The following is a 20,466-nucleotide window of genomic DNA, read 5'->3' on the forward strand; positions in this document are numbered from 1 at the left end:
TTTTCTTAATTTTAGTTACATGACCAGTACGTATGATACTTAACTATCCACAGAATGTACCATCAATTCACTCTCCAGATATCCCAACTATCCGTATTTGCTGAATGTAAGGATATTAATGTCAAGGCTAACTCAATATGGAGATTATGGATATCCATAGTTTTCACTCTTTGAACATCTGAATATTCACATTGCTAAAATATTGGCAATTGAAATCAGGGTTGTGGAGAAATGGTATAATTTACACTAATTTTAGATTTCCTAATGTTCCCTAATTAATAACGGCTAAAAATCTATTCAGCTAATTTAATTCCATGGAATTGTGTAATTTAATTTTTTAACATGATAATTAATAAATTACATTTTTTTGCATAACTTATTCATAAATCATCTCATACCATCAATACAGGTATCTAATCAAGCCATAACATCAATGGTCTTAGAAAAGGGGGATAGAAGAAAGAAGATATGAAGAAAAGAAGTGAGAGAAAGGAGAAGAAAGAGGAGAAGAGAAAAAGGGGAAAGAGAATAAATTTATAACTAACACTTATAACTATAAATTCATAATTATGTACATATACTAATAAGTTTATTTATTATTATTATTAGGTAATCTACTGCTTAAAGTAGGTTCTAGATGGACACAACTTCCAAACATCCCTATCCTATTCCTGCTCCTTCCTTGTTTACCCAACAATATCCCCTCTATCATAGTCGTCAACATCCCAGTGCCACTCAATATGCTTTCCATTCATTTTTTCTGCATCTTAAGGATTTCACCCAGCAATCCCCTACCCTCCCACACCATACACAGCACTTCCTCATTTGCTCTCCTTTCTGTCAATTTAATCCTCTCCATCCTTCTCCACACCCACATTTCAAAATCCTCCAATTTATGTCAATCCTCATGCTTCAATGACCATGCTTCCGTGCCGTACATGGCTACACTTCATATCAAAGTTTTAACGGGTCTTTTCTTAACATCCTTACTCAAAGTACCTGTCATCAATTCCCTCCTTGTGAAAGGCCCTTTGCAAAGTACAATTCTTCTCCTTATGTACCCCTACTACTTCGACCATTTTGGTCCAAAACACTTTCGAGATACATAAACTGTTCCACATGCTCTAGCTTTAGCCGTCATTTTTTACTGTTTACCTTAGCCTTTCTCTTTCCGGGGAATCACAAAACCTTTGTTTCATTAATATTGATTCTCATCCCATATCTATCGCACTGAGTTTCCTATACACTCAGCAATACTTGCAACCTCTTGGCTGAAAAACTAGAGCTTGGTCATCAGCTAACCTAGCTGATTTTAGCAATTCCCCACTGCCATTCAGTCCTATCTTTATTTCTTCCCAAAGTTCTTTAATAATTTCCTCCACACATGAGTTGAACATCACCAGTGATAATGGACAACCCTGCCTTATACCTCTTCTTAACACTGCCCATCTGAACTCTCCGTTCCCCTCTCGTACCTGATCAGTCTGAGACATGAATAGGTTGTGGATTAGCCTCCTGTCTCTCCAATCTATTTCTATTTTCTTCAAGATACTCATTAGTTTTTCCCGATTCACTCTGTCAAATGCTTTTTCAAAATCTACGAAACAGGCAAATATGTCCTAATTGTATTATTGTATTCTTTATTCCTCTCGATTAGTGATCTCATTACTGCAATGGCATCACGGGTGCCTCTCCCCTTTCTGAACCCAAACTGATTAACCCCTAAGTAAACACTTGCCCTACTCTCTATCCTTTTCTTGATGATCCTGAGAATAACTTAAGTTGCGAGGGAACTCAAACTCATTGTTTGGTAGTCCTCACATGATACAGCCTTTACCTTTTTCGGAATAGGAACTAACACCGATCTCACAAAGTCTTCCAGCTGCATTCCTATCTCATAGATACTACGAATCAGTCCATATAGTCTCTTCCTTCCACATTTTCCTAAACCTTTTAGCAGTTCTGCTGAAATATTGTCTATACCCATGGCTGTATTTGATTACATCTCCCTTAATACCCTTTTCCATCTCATCATTGAGTATGCCTGGACCTAAGCTATCTTCATCTATGTATCAAATGACAGTACAAAGGAATCGTTTTAAATACAAGCCGAAACTAATGAAACAAACTACAGTTAGGACAAAATGAATGAATACACAGAATGCGTTTGCAGAGCTCCTTTAAGCACACGATCATTCCAATTCTCATTGTCAGTATTGGAGTAACTAGTACTTGAGGTGGATAATGATTATAGTTGGATGGTAGCTCCAGTTTTGGGCATTGGTAAGGCCACTGATATCCATTGCCCTTCATCATGAACTGAGTTTTCTAAACTATACACTGGAATTGACATTATTTTTAATACATCTTGCTAGACGGACTTTTTCCTCACTATTCACAAAAACATACTTAATAGAAATCATCCATACATTCATATACCTATCTCAGGTATAGAACGATACTTTTACTCAAGTTTATAAACATAAAACAGGCGCAACAATCATATGCATGGTACGAAATTAGTAAACGTTTAGAACGGACTCGAGCAGCAAAAAGACCACTTATAATACCTTATTTTGCCAAGAACCAGATAGGACAACAGAAAAATGCACATTTACTTACAATCCACTGCCACTGAATTAAATTTCAAGCAATATGTTTATAGGTCATAGAGACCTATCTTTTTATATTCATTAAAACATACTCCAACATTTATGTAAATGGCAATTTCATAAAACTACATCAATGAAAAAACGAAATAAATTTCACTACACGTCGTGAAATTCCGAAACACATTCGGATGTCGGGTGTAGTAGGTATACCACAGATATCCGGCGGCAAACAAACATGCCAACGAGATGAACGATCAATTAAGACATACCTGGTGTATACTATTCGTCACACAGAATCGGCATCGAGTGCTGTTTTCGTAACAAAACGAAAGAGGAATGGTCGAATACAAAATCAATTGAGAAATTTACAACCGATACATCCTGTGCTTGAAAATCCTTTTGTAAATAAACAGCAGGGTTGTTTCACCTTGAATTTTTTGTAATTCCACGGTTGCTAGTCTGTGACAAAATACCGAACGGAATACGTTTTCAAAAGTTAGCATTACGGGGCGAATTATCAACAATTTTGTAGTAACATTTTTATTGCAAACTTTACTTACAAATTTCACTCGGTTGTAATGGCGCTAACTTGAGAGTCATTTATTGAAATCATTCAGGAACTACGTCTGGCAACAAGGCTCAATTTTGGAACACTAACATTGAAGGAAAGCGAATAGTTCTGGTTAACATGCTATGAATTCACCGCCGAGTAAAACATTTTGTTTCGCCCGATTGCCGCGACTAAAAAACTGACTATCACAATTCGTGCCGCGCTCCCTTCGCAGTGGTTAATACTCGTGCGCATTTCACCAGAAATGTGCCTAGGATAATGGTAATTGTTGCATTTACATAATTTTTCATTGAATTACAAAGAACATTTTACAAGCACATACGGTTAAATGCTGAAATTTTTATTTCAGGTGTTATTTGTAATAAAATAACGCGGACCTACCAAACAATGACGCTGCCACTCTTTCCAGAATTAATACCAAAACTCACTGACCCTCTTTGGTTTAGTGTGGACAGGCCGTGTGATGATGAAAATGACTTGCTTCAACTGGAACAGGAACATCAATCATGGGTGATCAAAATTTCAATTTACATTGATAATATGTGTGTCTAAGCCACTTATCACACTAATCTGATCCAACGTTTTCTCTTTGTTTCATTCAGCTAAATAGTATCGCACAAAAGGACTGTGATTTAGTTCCAATTGGCAAGACTGCTTCTGAGGTAAGTTTCTTGTAATTCTTTTGATGTCAATAATTTTTAACGATATATTTTAAATAGTTCGTACACGTTCGTGTTAAATGCATCTTATGGGTGGTCTTCTGTTTAAATTTAGTTTTTCGTGGACACTAAATTATTTTGCATATCATCAAGGACTTCTATGGCATAAACTCTTGTTTGCTTATTTATTGCATCAGCTAATCATGCTTCCTACCCGCCTTTTTGGCCTTTTATTAGCCCATTTTTTCCCCCCACCTTGCCCATTTACCCAACTTACGTCCTGGAACGTCTTCTACTTATCAATATTTCCTCAATTCACTTTTATCTCATAAGTTGCTCGTAGTAATTTTATTCTTTCCCTCATTGTGCACCACGTGGTCGTTTTCCTTCTTCCCTCATACCCGACTCATTTTCCCAATTCTTTTCAATGCCTAAATCTCTCAAGTCTCCAATTTCCAATAGAAGTTCATCCTACTGTCTCAAAAAAGGTGTTTCTGAACTTACAGTGCCAAGACACATATTAATGTATTTCCAAATCATTTATTAACTATTTACTTGGAGAATCAGATATCATTTCCATCCCCATTGCAAATTATTTAAGGTAGCATAATTTATATCATGATTCCCATACTATGAAGCCCATTTTTCCGAGACGTAGGAACAGTTCCATCCATTTTAGTTATTTCATAATACCCTTATGTTTTAATTAGCTTTCTCCTTCTTGATATTCTTGTTACTTTGGTTTTGTTATGCATAGTTTTTACCCTATACTTTTCACGTTGTTCCATTTAAGAAGTAAATTATAATTGTAATCTCTTGAATATCTGGTTAGTTAATGTGGGCTTATCTGCAAACTATGACTTAATAGCTCCTTGCCCACCTTCACTTCATACAAAATGAAGCCACCTCCTTTATAGTCATAAAATGTCTCCTCTGCATATAAGTAAAAATGTTTGGAGATAATTTTGCCCTACTCCAACAAATATCATTACCATCCCAGTTCTCCTTCTCATAGCCTTAACTCATTCTGTTTGATTCGTGAAGAGGTTTTTAATAGGTCCCCATTGTCTCAAGTATACTCCTCTATTCTGCAACGCTTGAACTCACTTTGTTTGATACTCTAATGAGAGCCCACAAAAAATCCTTAAATCACATTAGTAGCAGTTGTGGTATCATAGGCATTTTAATAGCTTTTATGAATTTTTGTTTCTATGTAAAATAACTTAGGTGTTTTCTGTGTATTCAATTGTCAGCTGCCTTAAAGTGAAGTTAAATAAACTCTGCTAGCCAATAATATGAAAACTTAAGAAAGCTCCATTAACATTATTTCGATCAGCCAGTGAACATCAATGGGGAGAGTTAAGGGCTTGACAGCAAGATGATGTCAGTACCGAAGCACCGTTCAATGTCAAGTTTACAGTGAATGTTCAAGGAATTTGCTTAACTTTACTACATTCACAACCAATTGCTCACAAACTGTCTTTCTCTTTCAAGCTACCTCAAAAGTTTATGTGAATGGGGGCATTGGCTTCTGTGGATGAAGATAGAAGGTCAAGGGGTTTATTAGTGCACTATCTTGCAACTTAATGGCTTCAAGGAATCTTAAATTGACGTTAGGCTTTCGTGTTTATTTTATAGCATTTCATTTTACAAACTGCTCCATTTTTGAAAATTCCTCAAGTATGCTCATTCAAGATAATTTTAGGGGCACCAGTTTTTATGCTTATAATTAACTAATTTCTTAACTAAACTTTTCATCATGCCCAATCACTTCTTTGTATTATCCTTTTCTTTTGTCAATGACATTATAATATGTGATTGATTCCATGTCAAATCATACTGGAAAAATTGCATATTAACCCCAACATCAAATTTTCACCTATTACTAACTATTTCTACTTTTTGTGTTTGGTTAAAAAATTACAAAATTTCGGCAGGTCCTTTAGGACTTACAGCCTTGCAATCTTTGCTGATTTTAACTAGTTTTGTATAGTTATAATGCGTAGTCGAGTATGGTAGCTTCAGAAATGCATGTCACTTCACATAATTGTGAGAGTCGGGTGAATTTATCCCAATCTGAGAAGAAAATACCATATTTAACCAATTAAATGAATAAAAGACTATGTTTCCAAGGCAAAATTTTCTAGTGAGGCTGAAGGTGAATGTGATAATTAAAAATTGATCGAGTTGAATAATTAATTTCACAATGATTCTCATTTTAGAAATCACCTAATTTTTGCACAGAACGAGGTTGCATGTTTGGTAGCCTCACAATTTTCAGAATGTGGAAATGTAGGGAGCAAATAATGTTACTCTATTTTTGTAGTATTATTTTTTTTATGGACTACCATTTAGGTTTTGAATGGACCCTGACTGAACACCACTAGACATCAAAGCTTCCTGTAATAATACTTGACTACTGTTTGTTATATCATGTCATTGCCGCCCGGCTTATCGCCTAACAGCAATGTATCCCAAATAATAATAATAAATGAATAAACCTTCAATTAACCCTTCTTCAATTCTTTGTGTACTTTCTACCTCTCTTCATTCCATCGTGCATGCCCACACTTTCATCCCTACACCTTGCTTGCCTAATATGAATTCTCTATCACAGTATTCAACATTCCTTCATCAATTAAAATACTCTTCATCCAACTTCCTTACTACTTTTGGATTTATCCCTGCTACTGAGTTACTAGTCTACTAAGCAAAGATTTTAAGCCTTTTACAGACTAGCTTACTGAAGGCTGATTGTCAAAATATTGTTCTGAATGAAATGAATTTCTCATCAATTTTAATTCCTTTCTCCAGCTATCCCATGCCTCTTTAACCATTTCCACCTTGTAAATGTTGTTAAGGAAAGGTGATAATGGACTGCACTGTCGCATCCCTATTGTTAACACTGTCTTTGGCAATCTCGCAATTCACCTGAGCAGTCCGTGATGTGTGCAGGTTGTGGATAAGTTTCCTATCCCACCAGTCTACTCCTGTCTTCTGTATTAGAAAACCATTAGCACAGTAATCAACCCTAAGGTTGGTTTGGAAGATGATGATCGAGTTCACCCAGTACTAAGCCCAACGGCGTGTGAAATTCACACATCAGGGTAGGGGAGCCAGTTTTTTTCCCTGTGCCGGTTATGGTTTCCCCAAGAAGATCTGGTACCCAAAAAATCACAAAGCTTGGGTGGAGCTGCAGGTGCCCAGAGTGCCTTGCCTGGGAATCGAGCCTGGGCCCTCAAGTCAGAGGTCCGACTCTCTACCCCTGGACTACCGTGACCTACTCTTCTGTAACATATTCATAAATTCTAGTCATTCTATCAAATGCCCGCTTGAAATCTGTGAAACAAACAATTACATCATGGTTGCTCTTTTTCTGTGATTTTTTAATCAAATACTTAACTCATTCGTGCTATAGCATCATGTGTGCCTCTCCCCTTCCTTAACTCAACTGGTCATCCCCTATGTAATCATTTCCCATCCAGTTCATTTGTTTATTGTTCACCCAAAGGACCACCTTAGCTGCATTGTGTTGCATTTTTCTATAATCCTCACCTACTGCTACTTTTCCCTTTTTTGAATGGGTGCTTACAATGATCTGACAAATCTTTTGCATGGCATGAACACTTACCTAGTTCATCGGTAGTAGTAGTTTTAGGGAAGGCGACTGACAGCCAAGGTCATTTGAATGATTAGGGATGGATGGGAAAGGCAGAATAGTGGAGAGAAACCCAGCTTTGGCATTAGCCTACTCTTGAGGAAAGGCACCAAGGGGTCTGCAGTTTTACGTCCCATCCTACAGATGGCATACTCACTCAAAGTGCTCTCTACAAAGCACCTTGAGTGGGAATCAGGAATACCTCTGAAAAATATTAGCATTCTCCAGGATTTGAACCTAGGCCCTCTCAGTGGGAAGCCAGTGCATTATCCATCACACCATCTCCATCCCCCTCATTCTAACTTTTATTTCTACTGTCAATATTCTATTTATTGCTTGATCTTTTATGTTTATTACACTTCTTCCTGCCTTTTTGTTCAAAATTACTGCCAACATTGGCTGCCTCTCTTCCTCTCTATTGTGTATTACTTTACAACTATGGCTAGTCCTTACTATCCTTACCATCTCAACTCGCACAACCCAAATAAATATCTATCACCTCTCTCCATATCTCAATTCATATTTTCCATTTTCCCTGTCCTCAACATCCGCTAACATTCCAGTTCCCTATTCTAGCTCTTACCATCCCCAGCACTTCCTTTTTTGTTTTCCTTTCTGTCCATTTCACCTTTCCCATTCTTCTCCACACCCACAATGCAAAAGCCTTTAAATTACACCTGTCAGCTTGCTTCAATGATAATGTTTCCGCACGGTATAAAACCATGCTCCTCATTAATGTTTTAATAAGTCATTTCTTAACCTCCTTACTCAATGTCCCAGTCATCAATACCCTCCCTCTTGTGAAAGATTTTTTTGCCTAATGCAGTTCTACTCCTTATGTCCCTACTATTTTGACCCAAACACTTAAGAGATTGGTAAACTGTTCCATGTGCTCTAGTTAATGATCACCTATTTAAACTTTTAAACCAGCCATCCTCTTTCATGAAAACTTAATTACCATTGCTTTGCCAACATTAAATCCCATCCCATATCTATTGCATTGACTTAATGATGCACTGAGCAAAGCTTACAAACTGGTTGCTGGCAAACCAAAGCTCATTCTTCCACAAACCTGTTTTTATGAATTACCCACCAACTTTCAACTATTTCCACTTCTTCCCACGCTTCTTTCACAATTTCCTCCACGTATACAATGATAGCATGGGTAATAGTGAACAACCCTGCCTTACTCCTCTTCCAAATCTTGCCCATTCAGACTCTCCATCTGCCACTTTAACTTGAGCAGTCTGAGACATGTTCAAGCTGCAGTTAAGTCTCTTATTACTCCAATTCATTAACTCTATCCAATTCAGCCTATCAAACACTTTCTCTAAATCTATAAAGCAGGCAAGCACCCTGATTGTATTCTATGTTCTTCTCCATTAGTGACCTCTTTATTTCTATGGTAGCTTGTGTGCCCCTGCCCCTCCTAGTTGATTATCTCCTTAATAATCATTTTATCTGCTCTCCATCATCTTATTGATGATCTGGAGAATCACTGCAGGAGTGTACAAAATCAAATTTATTGTTCTGTAGTCCTCAAATATGGCTACTTTCGCTTTTTTGGAATAGGAACTAACACTGATCTGATTAAATCTCTGGCCAAATCCTCCCTCATTAATTTTTGAATTAGCCCATAGGAACTCTCCCATCCATTTCTTAAACCCTCAAGTAATTCCTCAGGGATATTATCTATCCTCTCAACCTTATCTTTTTCTTTCCCTAAATTCCCTTTTATGCATTTTATTCTTCAGCTCATCATGTTTTCTATTTTCTATTGTGTTTACCATCCAAAATATTCATTCATTTACTCCCTCATACCAGTTTACCTGACATTCTCCTGTCTATCACAGACTTCAACATCCAGTGGCTTCACAGTATCTATTCATCCACCTCTGCCTTCTTTCGAATTCATCCCAATAACTTCCATTGTTCCTCAACCATAAATAATACCCCTATGTTTGTCTTTTCTCTCCATCTAACTTATTTTCTCCATTCCTTTCCAATCTCAAAAGTCTCCTATTTATGTGCATGTATATCTTATTTTCTCAAAGACCCAATATCTGAACCATACAACACTGAACTTTGAATCTGTCTTACTAAGATTTTCTGTATTACTCTCCATGAATCTCCGGTCTTAATTCCCTACTCTTAGTGAATATTTTATTTTGAAAATTCGATTCTTCTCCATATCCTTCTCCCAGGTCTTTTGTGCCCATTTTCATCTAAAATTCTGATCAAATGTATGAATTTTTCAACCTGTTCTAATTCGTTTCCTGCTGTGATTAATATTTTAGGAAAAATGAAATAATGGGGTGTATCAATTACCAAATTTTACATGAACTATTTTCTAAGATGATTACGAAGTTATATTTCGATAGGAATAAATCATAGCATTTTTTTATGCTAGAAGCCTCTATTCTGTATCGCTAAATGATGCAAGAAAATACAATTTGATTGATGCTATCGTCATTGGAGTGTATGTGTGCCATGGGTTAAATATCACCTTTTGTCAATAAATTGGTTAATGCTAATATAGAACAGGTGGAAAAATCAATGAATAAGCTATGCCATTATCATAAACTGTATCTGTGGTTTAATAAACAAGCATGCAGGGTGGTTATATTGTCTCTTTATCTAAAAGTTGGCATGTAAAAATATGCAATATATCTTACTTTCCTCCAAATACTTAAGGTAAAAGCAACATGTAATAGACTGACTGTATTAAATAATTTTTCCTCTAGCCATCAAGGCTTTTTGACCTATGATTTTTCCCGTGCATAAAATTGCCTCTCCATCCATAGCTAACTAACCAGAGGCTGTGACAAAATACATAAGAAAATTGCCAAAAAAATCTGTTACTCTAACAACCACAAATTGAAACAAATTTTCGGGAACGCTAAAGTACCTAAAACTGAGAAATCGGGTATTTACCAAATCAACTGTGGCTTATGTGATAAATTTTACTTTGGTCAGACTCATAGAAACATTTTAACATGATAGATAGCATCACATTGCCCACTACAGGTACAATTAACCCAAGAACTCCAGCATTTGCAGAGCATTTAATTACAACCGGACACAATATCACACAAGACATTTTGAAACTACTTAAACAAACCTCAAATAATTAATGGGGTGCATAGGAAAGTGTTTTAATAAATAAACACGCATGCCATCTAATTAATAGTGATTCAGCACCAATCCCTTTCTCCCCTCTCTTTACCATCACATAGCCGAATAATTTCAGCATCATTCTATATTTTGTTGTTTCTGTTCACTTATACCATATCCCCCCATTACCCTCAAACAAACATTTGTGTCTTCCCCCTAATTCCAATTCATTGTGTCTCCTTCACTTTTCCTCCAACCTCCTTTTCCCCCTTCTCTTCCTCTTCCCTTACCTTTATAGACCTCGAGTTTCCTCTGTCTGATTCATTTCAATTATGTTGAAGTGGTTTTTCTCTTTCTGAGTGCTGAAGAAGACCACCTTGTGGTCAAAATACGTGTATCTTAAAAAAACACTTAATGGCTTAGTGAAAAATTATTCAATATGGTCAGTCTTAAAAAGGTCATAAGAAGCTCAATTTTTCTATTCTCATTTTGCAATATTTGGAATGTTATTCAATATTTTTTTCTGAATTAATCCATTAGGCATTGTTATTATGTGTACATTTTAAGTACCTCTGCGAGGTATCCTTTCACTCAATCATGGACAGAGTTCCTATGATTATTAGACGTGATCTTTTCAACTAAATATTTGGAGGTTTTTATATTCACTCATAATCTTTAATTCATTTGTAATAATTTGCCTCTTCTCTGTGTTTTATGTCATATGAAACTATTAGTGCAATTACTATTTTTTCTGCCATTAGAATTCGGCAGTCTAGACAAGTTTCATGTGTGTAAACAGTGTTTGCAATTGCGATTGATGAATCTTTTTTCTTGGCATAAAATTTTGACAGATCTCCTTTGAAATCATAATGACAGAGCTTTGTATTCCTGTAGTATTTGTGTCAAGTTATGGACTGTGCCCAAATGATATCCTTAAAGATTTCTGCTGCAACACACAATTTTTTATCCTTCAGTATTCCATAGTTAACCTTCTAATATTTTCAGCCCTTGTAATTTCTAAAATTTCAATTCTTTTCATCACTCATAACATCACTATCCACTTTGTCTGCTGTATCTGCTTCTTCAAAGTGAACCAAAAAAGGAAGAAGCTTATTGACACAACTCTGTGAGTCCCAAGCATATACATTTATGGGAAGTTACTCTCTTGACTGAATAATAAACAATAAAGAAATAATACGAGGGTCATCCGGAAAGTAGTACCCGTTCGTGAAATAAAGATGCAAAAGTAAATATTAACAAACATAAAAAATTTTATTTGAAAGAGGATACTTTAAACTACTTCTCAACATAATCTCCAAGCAAATTAAGGCATTTGTCATAACGTGTGACAAGTTTCTGTATTCCTGCTGCATAGTCCTTCGCCGCCAGCTCATTGAGATACGCGAGGGACCCATCTTGCACAAATTTTTGCATAATGCAGATGGTGTTTAACAATTTCATGAACAATTGTTCGAGAAACATTGGGAAAATGCTCACAGATGTCATCAATTGTGACGCGCCGATCGTTCCTCACGAATTCGTCAACTGAGCTCACCAGTTGGTCTGTAATGACAGACGGTCTCCCCGAACGCTCATCGTCGTGTGTGTTCCCCCTCCCCATGTTGAAGTTGCGACACCACCGCCGAACAGACGACTCGTCCATTACATTGTCTCCATACACCTCCTTTAATTGGCGATGAATATCACATGGGCGAACGTTTCTTGCATTGAGGAATTTAATCACTGCCCTCACTTCACAACTGGCGGCGTTCTCAATTTTTTTAAACATTGTAAACAATCACAGAAACAACACAGGCAATGCTAGCGTCACGCAACTTGGCTCAGAGAAGGCAGACAAGCCACTGAAGCTATCTGACCTCGTCCAGCGTCGCCAGCACTTCATGCGGCACGAACGGGTACTACTTTCCGGATGACCCTCGTAGCTTAACAAAGACAAGAATGCTCTCCCATGAGTCTTTGCTGCACAGTGAGTCTCAAGCACACATTCAGGGTTTATGGGGAGCGAATTAACCCGCAGCAGTGACCCATCAATCACTCCATAACAAAATATATACGAGGGTGGTCCCAGAAGTACCTGGCCTGACCTAGAGATGGCAGAAGTTGTTTGAAAAATATCTCTGTATTAGAAAGTATGCAATCTATAAAGGATATGCTTCAAGTTTGAAGATGCCACATTGTTTAGTATTAGTTTGGCAGCCATCAATAGTGAATGTTTCCAGTAAATTTGTGAAAATGAAGAAAATAGGTCATCGTTATGTGATACAACACTTTCATTTGAAAGGCCTTAGCCCAACCAATATAAAAGTTAGCTGGATTCTTCTCTGGGTAAGTCTGCTTCTTCGTTTACAGCAGTAAAATGTTGGGTACCAGAGTTAAAACGAGGCCGTATGAGCTGTCTAGACAAGAATCGCATTGGTTGACCAAATGAGGTGACGACTCCAGAAACGGTGAAGAAAATCCACAAAGTGATACTGAATGATCGTCGACTGAAAGTTTACGAGATAGCGGACATAGTACGCATTTCCAAAAGTGCGGTACATTGCATATTAATTGAAAATTTGGGCATGAGAAAGCTGTGTTCAAGATGGGTGCCACGTTTGCTTACACTCGAGCAAAACCAGTGTCGTGAAGATGTCTCAATTGAGTGTTTAGCAAAGTTTCACAGCAACGAAGAAGAATTCTTGTGCTATTTAATAACCATGGATGAAACATGGGTCCATTACTTCACACTCAAGACAAAAGAACAATCAAAACAATGGGTTCAAAAGGGGGAACTGGCTCCAAAGAAGGCGAAGACTGTTTCATATGCAGGGAAGGTCATGGCGTCGGTTTTTTGGGATGCAGGTGGGATAATTTAAATTGACTATCTTGAAAAAGGAAAAAGTATCTACAGCGAGTATTATGCGAACTTATTGCAACGTTTGAACGTAGAAATCAAGCAAAGGCAGCCGCATTTAGCTAAGAAGAAAGTGTTGTTTCATCAAGACAATGCACCAGCTCACAAATCCATTATTGCAATGGCCAAAATTCATGAATTAAAGTTTGAATTGCTACCTAATGCACCCTATTTGCCAGATTTAGCCCATCGGATTGCTTTCTGTTCGCAAACTTGAAAAAATGGCTCGGTGGCCAAAAATTTTCCAACCGTGAAGAAGTGATGTTGGCACTTAATGGCTGAGTTGAGGAGCAGGGCAGTTTTTACTATGGAAAGAGTATCGAACTTAATGAACATCACTGGGAAAAGTGTATAGAGCTGAAAGGGGATTGTTAAAAAATAAATACATTTTTTTCCCAAAATTTTTGTTTTTTCTTTGTTCGGTCAGGTACTTCTGGGACCACCCTCGTATATCCAAACCTCCAGACCTATTATCTTTACCATGTGTGTCGTTCCTCTGTACATTCTTTCCATAATATCAGAAGCTCTTCTGTTTCAATTTATTCTTCTTATATGATTTTGAAGTATAAGTTAATGAAAAGGGTAATCATGGGGGCATATCAAAACCAACAAATTGAAACATAATGAAGCCTCATTTTACAGTAAAAAAGCTTATATGCATCATTATTACAGAGTTTTAGTAGTGATATTTAAAGTTTAGAAATTTTGGCATGCGACACCAAGATTTTCTTTAATGTGTGATAATATTCTGCTTCGCAGAATGCCATTGATGGTGATGTCTGCATGTAATTTGGACTTTGGGCTCTTATTTTATGTAATGGTTGGTGTTATTATTCTTTTCCGTAGCACTTGGAGGAAGATGATGAGGAAGAAGAAGAGGAGGAAGAAGGCGAGGAGGATGAGAGTGACAGTCGAGAAGATGAGGATGATGAAGAAATGGACCTGGAGCCATATGACAGAGAAGTCCCTGTGGATGTTAGTTAGCACTTGTGTCAAACATTTTACACTAACAATAATGAATACCCACACTGGGATTTCCAATGAACTGACTGCAATGACTTTAAAAGTTTTTATAATCTTGTCCATTACCATGTCCCGCACATTAGGATAATATGAGTTAAAAATTTATTTTATTTTGATTGATTGCCGAGAAAGATGGATAGTGCTAGGATAGAATTGGGTAATCAAAGTGATGGAATGATCATCAACGGACTCTTTTTCATGATTACTTTATTGCCCTTCTATCTCAGTTAAGGCTCATATTTGTATTCATTTTGCTGGTCTGGGAGTCTTTAAGGGGATATCCTATGTCACAATTTTCCAAGGGAGTTTTTATGCGTGGAACTGTTTCCTATTGGAAAAAAGACTTGCAGTTCCCCAATTACCATTGAAGTTTCTGTTTTGAACAATTTGTATTTGATATATTACATACTGTATAGATGTATTAATTGCATGAACAAGTGTATTCATTTTGTTTATAATGAATTTGACAGTTGGGTTAAAAAGTGTGCATTTATGGGTCACGTATTGATTGATTCGCATTAAGTGAATCTTTGAGTGTGGAAATATCAAGATTTGACTTTATGAAATTTTAACTAGTGGTGTAATTCGCAGCCATATTACACGAACCATCACAATATGGAAGAGGTTTTTCAAATGTCATTGGTGTATCACTGACACTTGACAACATTTATAAATTTAAAAAACCTATCCAGCCACATATAACTGTAATTTAATTTAACTGTTAATTGCATTAAAATATATTCTATGGCCATTGTCTTTCGCATAATAAACTCCTCATCAAGTTCCTCATGGCAATCCCATTTGCACCTTAACTTTTGATTGTTTGATATTTTATAATATTTCTACAGCGGATGACTAATATTTTTGCATTATGACAAACATTTGGCAGGTTTACTATAGCTGAGCTTCAGGGTTCCACATTGACATGTTTTCTCATTCCTAACATTATAATAATTTAAATGTTTGTAATGTTTTTATAATCTTTATTTATATCTATATTCTTCTGAGCTTGTTCATACAAATGGCATGTGTCTCGCCATACATATCTTCATGTGTTTGTGCTTGCGCATTATCTTGTAGGTAGGGGATGAGTCAGATTTACATTGGGTAATTGAAAAGAAAGGGAGTAAGCATATGTCACAAAGTTTCATGTTAGGTTATCTTTAAGGCAGTTGTAATGGGAAAATGCCATACATTCTTTTGTAAACGTAATTAACCATTTAATAATTTTATTTTCGATGAAATGATGCCACTATTTAACATTTTAAAGCAATGGGTGACTACTGAAACTATTTTTATGGTACATCTTATGGCTGAGCCCTGATAATGAACCATATATTTTTTCATATCTATCAACTGATTGAAATTTTACTTTATTTCTTACTCTCTTTTTGACATTTTGTTGCTGTGTTTGTTGATGTAATTTTGGCTGGACTACTACTTTTCTGTGTACATTGCCTATCTCTGAATGTAAGGTTAAGGTTTGTTTAAATTTAACTGGAATCTTATGAGGGTGATTTATTTCCGAACGTTTGAACAATATGCAGCTTTTAGTATTTATGTTTAAATACTTATGTTTTGGATATTGGGTAATGCATGAAATTCCCAGCCATACATAATATGTTTTACAAGTTACATTCATTTGCTCATTTAATCATCTACTATGTTATTCTCGCTTTTCAGGGCTTTCAGTGAACCCAGTGGGGACTTTTATCACATGAGCTAAATTAAGGAAATGGTGAGATCAGTTACATGTCTTTTTTCAGGGTAACAATAATTTTTCTCCCCATATTTTATAAAAATTTCTCTTTTTGCCAAAATTTGCTAATTTGGGGAATAATTGTAGCCATTTTCTTGGCATATTTTGTTGCGACTATCTCTTTCCTCTTAAAAATCATTGCATTTTGATTTTATCCAATGGTAATACAAAATGTTTTGATCAGACCTTAAGTTTGTTTTCTTAGTGAATTTGAGTTACCTATCTATTGATGTAACCACATATGCATTAGGCTATGCCTAAGTTGAATATTATAATAATCATAGGTCATTGTATTTGTGCTCAATGATTATTGAGAAATATCTCCCTTGACCTTGCATATTTTGTGGCATTGATATCAAGCTAGCTCAAAAACATCTAAATGGTAATACCAATGTAGAGATCGCAAATGTAATGTATTTGTCAAAATTCATCTAAGGCAATTTTTTTATGTGCCAATTTTACATGCATACTTGGTACAATTTAGCTTCTTTGGCCATGAAACATGCATTTCCTGGTTGAATGACATTGATACTTGATGATGATAATATGAAAGATATTTTCAGAAGAGTGTGGTTAACAAATGGCTAGGGAAATATGTATTGTAAGCAAACTGACTTATGAAAATGCTTGAAGTATAACAGTGGCACCCTTTGTTATGGAGACTTATATCTGGATGTAGGACAGTGTTAAGGATGCAGATGCAAAATATCCTCATGAAAGATTTTAAGCTACAGTGTTGATGAATTGAGAAATATGAAAAATATTTTTTGAAATTAAGAAAAAGTTCAAAATTATTTGTAATAATCATACTCTTTCAGCATTGTCTTGCATTTGGTATGATAACTCCATATTTAATTATCTCGCCTACTTGAGTAGCCAAGAATTGGGCTAGCCATTTTACTTTTCCAACAATTTCCGTGCAACAATGGTATTGACTTATCAGGAAGGAAAAATGACAATTATTATGGTAAATCAATGAACCTTGCATGATAAAATTGTATGCTACTGAAATAAATACATGGCTCAATTTTTCTTCTGTTACATATAGCATTGGAAACAATTAAAGAGATTATTGTACCAATAAAATTGATGATTTCAACCTCTGCTTCATTACTATGCTCTTAACTTTAGTAAAAAATTTGTCCTCAGAAGGCTAATTATAGGCATTTTGTATTTACCCAATGTGTTTATCACCACTTCTGGCATTCATTAATGAAATACTTTTTACTAGTTTTTTCATATTACTAAGATATTTTTGCTCTCAGATTTTTAAAAGTGGAACCGTGCTGTTAATTTTAGGTATTGTCGGAGATTTAAACAGCTAGAATGAATTAAGGGTGATAGATTATAAAATTAGTGAGCTAGATTAAAATATTCAAGTGGTATTAATATCTTTATGATATGTGTGGTAGTTCAGTGGGTAGAGTGCTGGGCTAACGAATGGAGGGCCTGGGTTTGATTCTGGTTAATGGCTCCAAAAACTCTTAGCCCCAGCCAAGCTGTGTAATTTTTCTGGCACCAGGCCTTCCTTGGGAAACTGCAGGTGGCTGATGGGAAGGAGCTGGCTTCCCTAACCTGACATATAAATTTCATTTACTGTTCGGATTTAGTATTAGATGCTGCTCTACCCTCCAATGAAAAGCCAGGCATTGGGCCAACTACCATGGTTTGTGATGTTTTTATAACTCTAGTTAATTAGCGACTACATATATTTTTACTTCTATTAATTTTTTAGCTGTCACATTGTAAATTCATTGTCGGTGTCTTAATATCAGGCAAATCTTAAAATAACATTATACTTTATTTTCCTTTTAACACTTAGGTGAAGAAAAAATTTCAGTAATACCAAATTAATGGAGTCCCTTGATGACTGACCAGTACATAATAAAATGTATCTTATGGAGTAAAATGTGAAATACTGATTCCTTAAATTGACATTCTGTTTAGATAGTATATTCTATGATCCTATTTTTATTTTCTAATGTCTAGACATAGTGCCACACAAGGTTTTCTTAGTTTAAAATTTAGTCACTCAGGCTTTATTCTTGCTCAATGAAACTATTAGAAATGCTGGGACTTATGGGTTTTAAGGTCATCTCGACCTCTTGGACTGTGACTATGTTTTGCTTTCATGGTTATGTATGTTGTTTCAACTGAATCTCTGAATCTCATTCCTCTCTTTTGCAGTAGTAGATAATACATCAAGTGGTCCTGGTTATTAAATGTGCTCCTGATCTGATGCAAAAGACATTGAACACTTCATTTCCCCATTGAAGGCTTTTCTTGTGTTAGTTAGTAGTACTGTTTTTCCTTAGCGACAGTGGAAGTTTCCGTTTTGTAAGAAGTGTGATGATTTACAGTAAAGTTAATAGAATATTAAAAAAAATATAACAATTCATCTTTTGCTGATATTCCTGGGATATAATGATGCCTGTGTTTGAAATTGAGAAATTTCCTGTATATGACAATGATCTATCCCTCTGTGCATGCAAGCATAAGTGCTTATTGATGATGATTTTATATTACAGCTGTATTTTAGGAGTACTTAGACTTTGTTTCATGTTCTGAATATGTGTTGGAATGCAAAACTTTCTGCCTAACCCAATCTCCTCTATTCCTTGATTCAGATTGTCCCTAACTCCTTTGCCTTCCCATAGAAACTTGAGTTAAGCTCTGAAATGATGTTACATTTTTTTGCAGCCATCACAAGTTTATCCTGGTACTGTTTGAGCTAACGTTGATCTCAGTCTCAAGAGGGGACTGAATTTTCATTTTTGGGTTTCAGCTGGAGTAGGAGTGCTTTAGTATCACCAAAGACAGTGTTTTAAAATGCTGATTGAAGGAGCTAACAGTGATAATTTATTTAAGCTGCGTATTGGTACTAAATTAACTTTAGACTTCCCCAGACTTCACTAATATGTACTAAATTTGTCAAATCCATCTATTTAGCTTTCTGCTGATGCTATATATTGTCCTTATTTAGCCATAGTATACTAAATTTCTGGTGCAATCTGTCAACAAAGGCATTTTTTAAGCCTTTTATATTAAAATTTCTGGTTAAAAAAATGTTAGTGTATTATGATAGTTTTATGAGATAAATTAAGATTTGACGAGTTTCTTAAAATTCTATGATTTAGTTCTTGTTAATGCTCAGATAAGAATGGATTGAGCATTCCTATTTTGGAGACACCACGAAAAAAAAGACTGAAGAGAATGGATGCATTTGCCAATCTTAAAAATATAGTTTTTGTACTTTCTGCGCAACCCTTATAAATTGTAGTGACTCTGAGATGTTTGGGATCCCTGTGCAGCTATTTTAATGCAAATTCCGTGAGTTCATGAACATGGCATTCATTGGTATATATTCAACAATAAAAAAACAAAGAAATTGTTAAAAACCATTTGAACTATACCCTAATTTTCAGTGCTTTCGCTGGCATTGGGTATTTTGTGTATGTGTATAAATACATATATGTACACGTGTTTATGCATAAAAATTTATAATTAAAAATATTGGTGGTCTGCTGTTAATATATTCGTGGAAGACTGGAAATATTATTGAAGAAATCAATGCAAAATTGAATTGTAATTAACAGTTACAAAATAGTTACTAAGTGAGGCTGAAAGACAATATTAATTTAAAAAATGAAAATAATATGCAAGATAAATGGTTAATTTTTATAAAACCTAAAAACTATATGGAAAAGGCTTAAGTTATTTCATTATTTTTATGATAAATATTTTTTTATTTTATGGATAACCATGATTCGAACAGCACTTCTTGTATGGTCACATGCAATATTTATATGGCAATCAGTTGCACATATTTATAGCTGACAAGTTACTGGTAATTTTCTTACTATCCTACTTTGAATGCTGTTTTAATTAATACAATTTGTTTAGGTTTTAAAAAATGATTTTTAAGTAATTATTGTATTATGATAGATAACATACGATTCATTGTTATGACACAATCGTGAGGGAAGGCAATCAGGTATGGTAAGTGTAAGCTAAAACACTTACTGAGATTGGGAGAGCTCTGCTTGGATCAAATGAAATAATTTTTCATGGTTAGCTGCTCCCCATTTTAGTTTTGCGTTAGGTTATTGTGCCATGAAGCTCTTTCTTCAGTGGTTCATGTATTTATTGACAA

At 35.5% G+C, this 20,466-nt stretch overlaps 1 protein-coding gene across 2 annotated transcripts; it reads left to right on the forward strand.

Annotated features, from left to right (window-relative positions):
- Positions 1–3,373: 3,373 nt before the first annotated feature.
- LOC139698381 (anaphase-promoting complex subunit 15-like) lies at positions 3,374–19,354 on the forward strand. Of its 2 annotated transcripts, XM_071597275.1 has the most exons (6): positions 3,374–3,444; positions 3,533–3,693; positions 3,786–3,845; positions 14,378–14,506; positions 16,238–16,292; positions 18,501–19,354. In XM_071597275.1, exons 2-5 carry the CDS (start codon positions 3,571–3,573, stop codon positions 16,247–16,249), a joined length of 324 nt encoding a protein of 107 aa, XP_071453376.1. In that variant the 5' UTR covers positions 3,374–3,444; positions 3,533–3,570; the 3' UTR covers positions 16,250–16,292; positions 18,501–19,354. The 2 variants fall into 2 exon arrangements, with proteins under 2 accessions (XP_071453376.1, XP_071453375.1); XM_071597274.1 differs by lacking the exon at positions 18,501–19,354 and having other exon boundaries at positions 16,238–17,412.
- Positions 19,355–20,466: the final 1,112 nt, after the last annotated feature.

This window comes from Hetaerina americana, unplaced genomic scaffold (assembly GCF_022747635.1).
Source record: "Hetaerina americana unplaced genomic scaffold, ioHetAmer1.1.p SCAF_84, whole genome shotgun sequence".
NCBI lineage: Eukaryota > Metazoa > Arthropoda > Insecta > Odonata > Calopterygidae > Hetaerina > Hetaerina americana.

Bases quoted from the DNA above. Each gene is read 5' to 3' on its own strand.
- LOC139698381 (XM_071597275.1), top strand. From the start codon at position 3,571: ATGACGCTGCCACTCTTTCCAGAATTAATACCAAAACTCACTGACCCT. The intron at 3,694-3,785 runs GTGATCAAAATT...TGTTTCATTCAG, and splicing joins AACAGGAACATCAATCATGG to CTAAATAGTATCGCACAAAA. The intron at 3,846-14,377 runs GTAAGTTTCTTG...TCTTTTCCGTAG, and splicing joins TTGGCAAGACTGCTTCTGAG to CACTTGGAGGAAGATGATGA.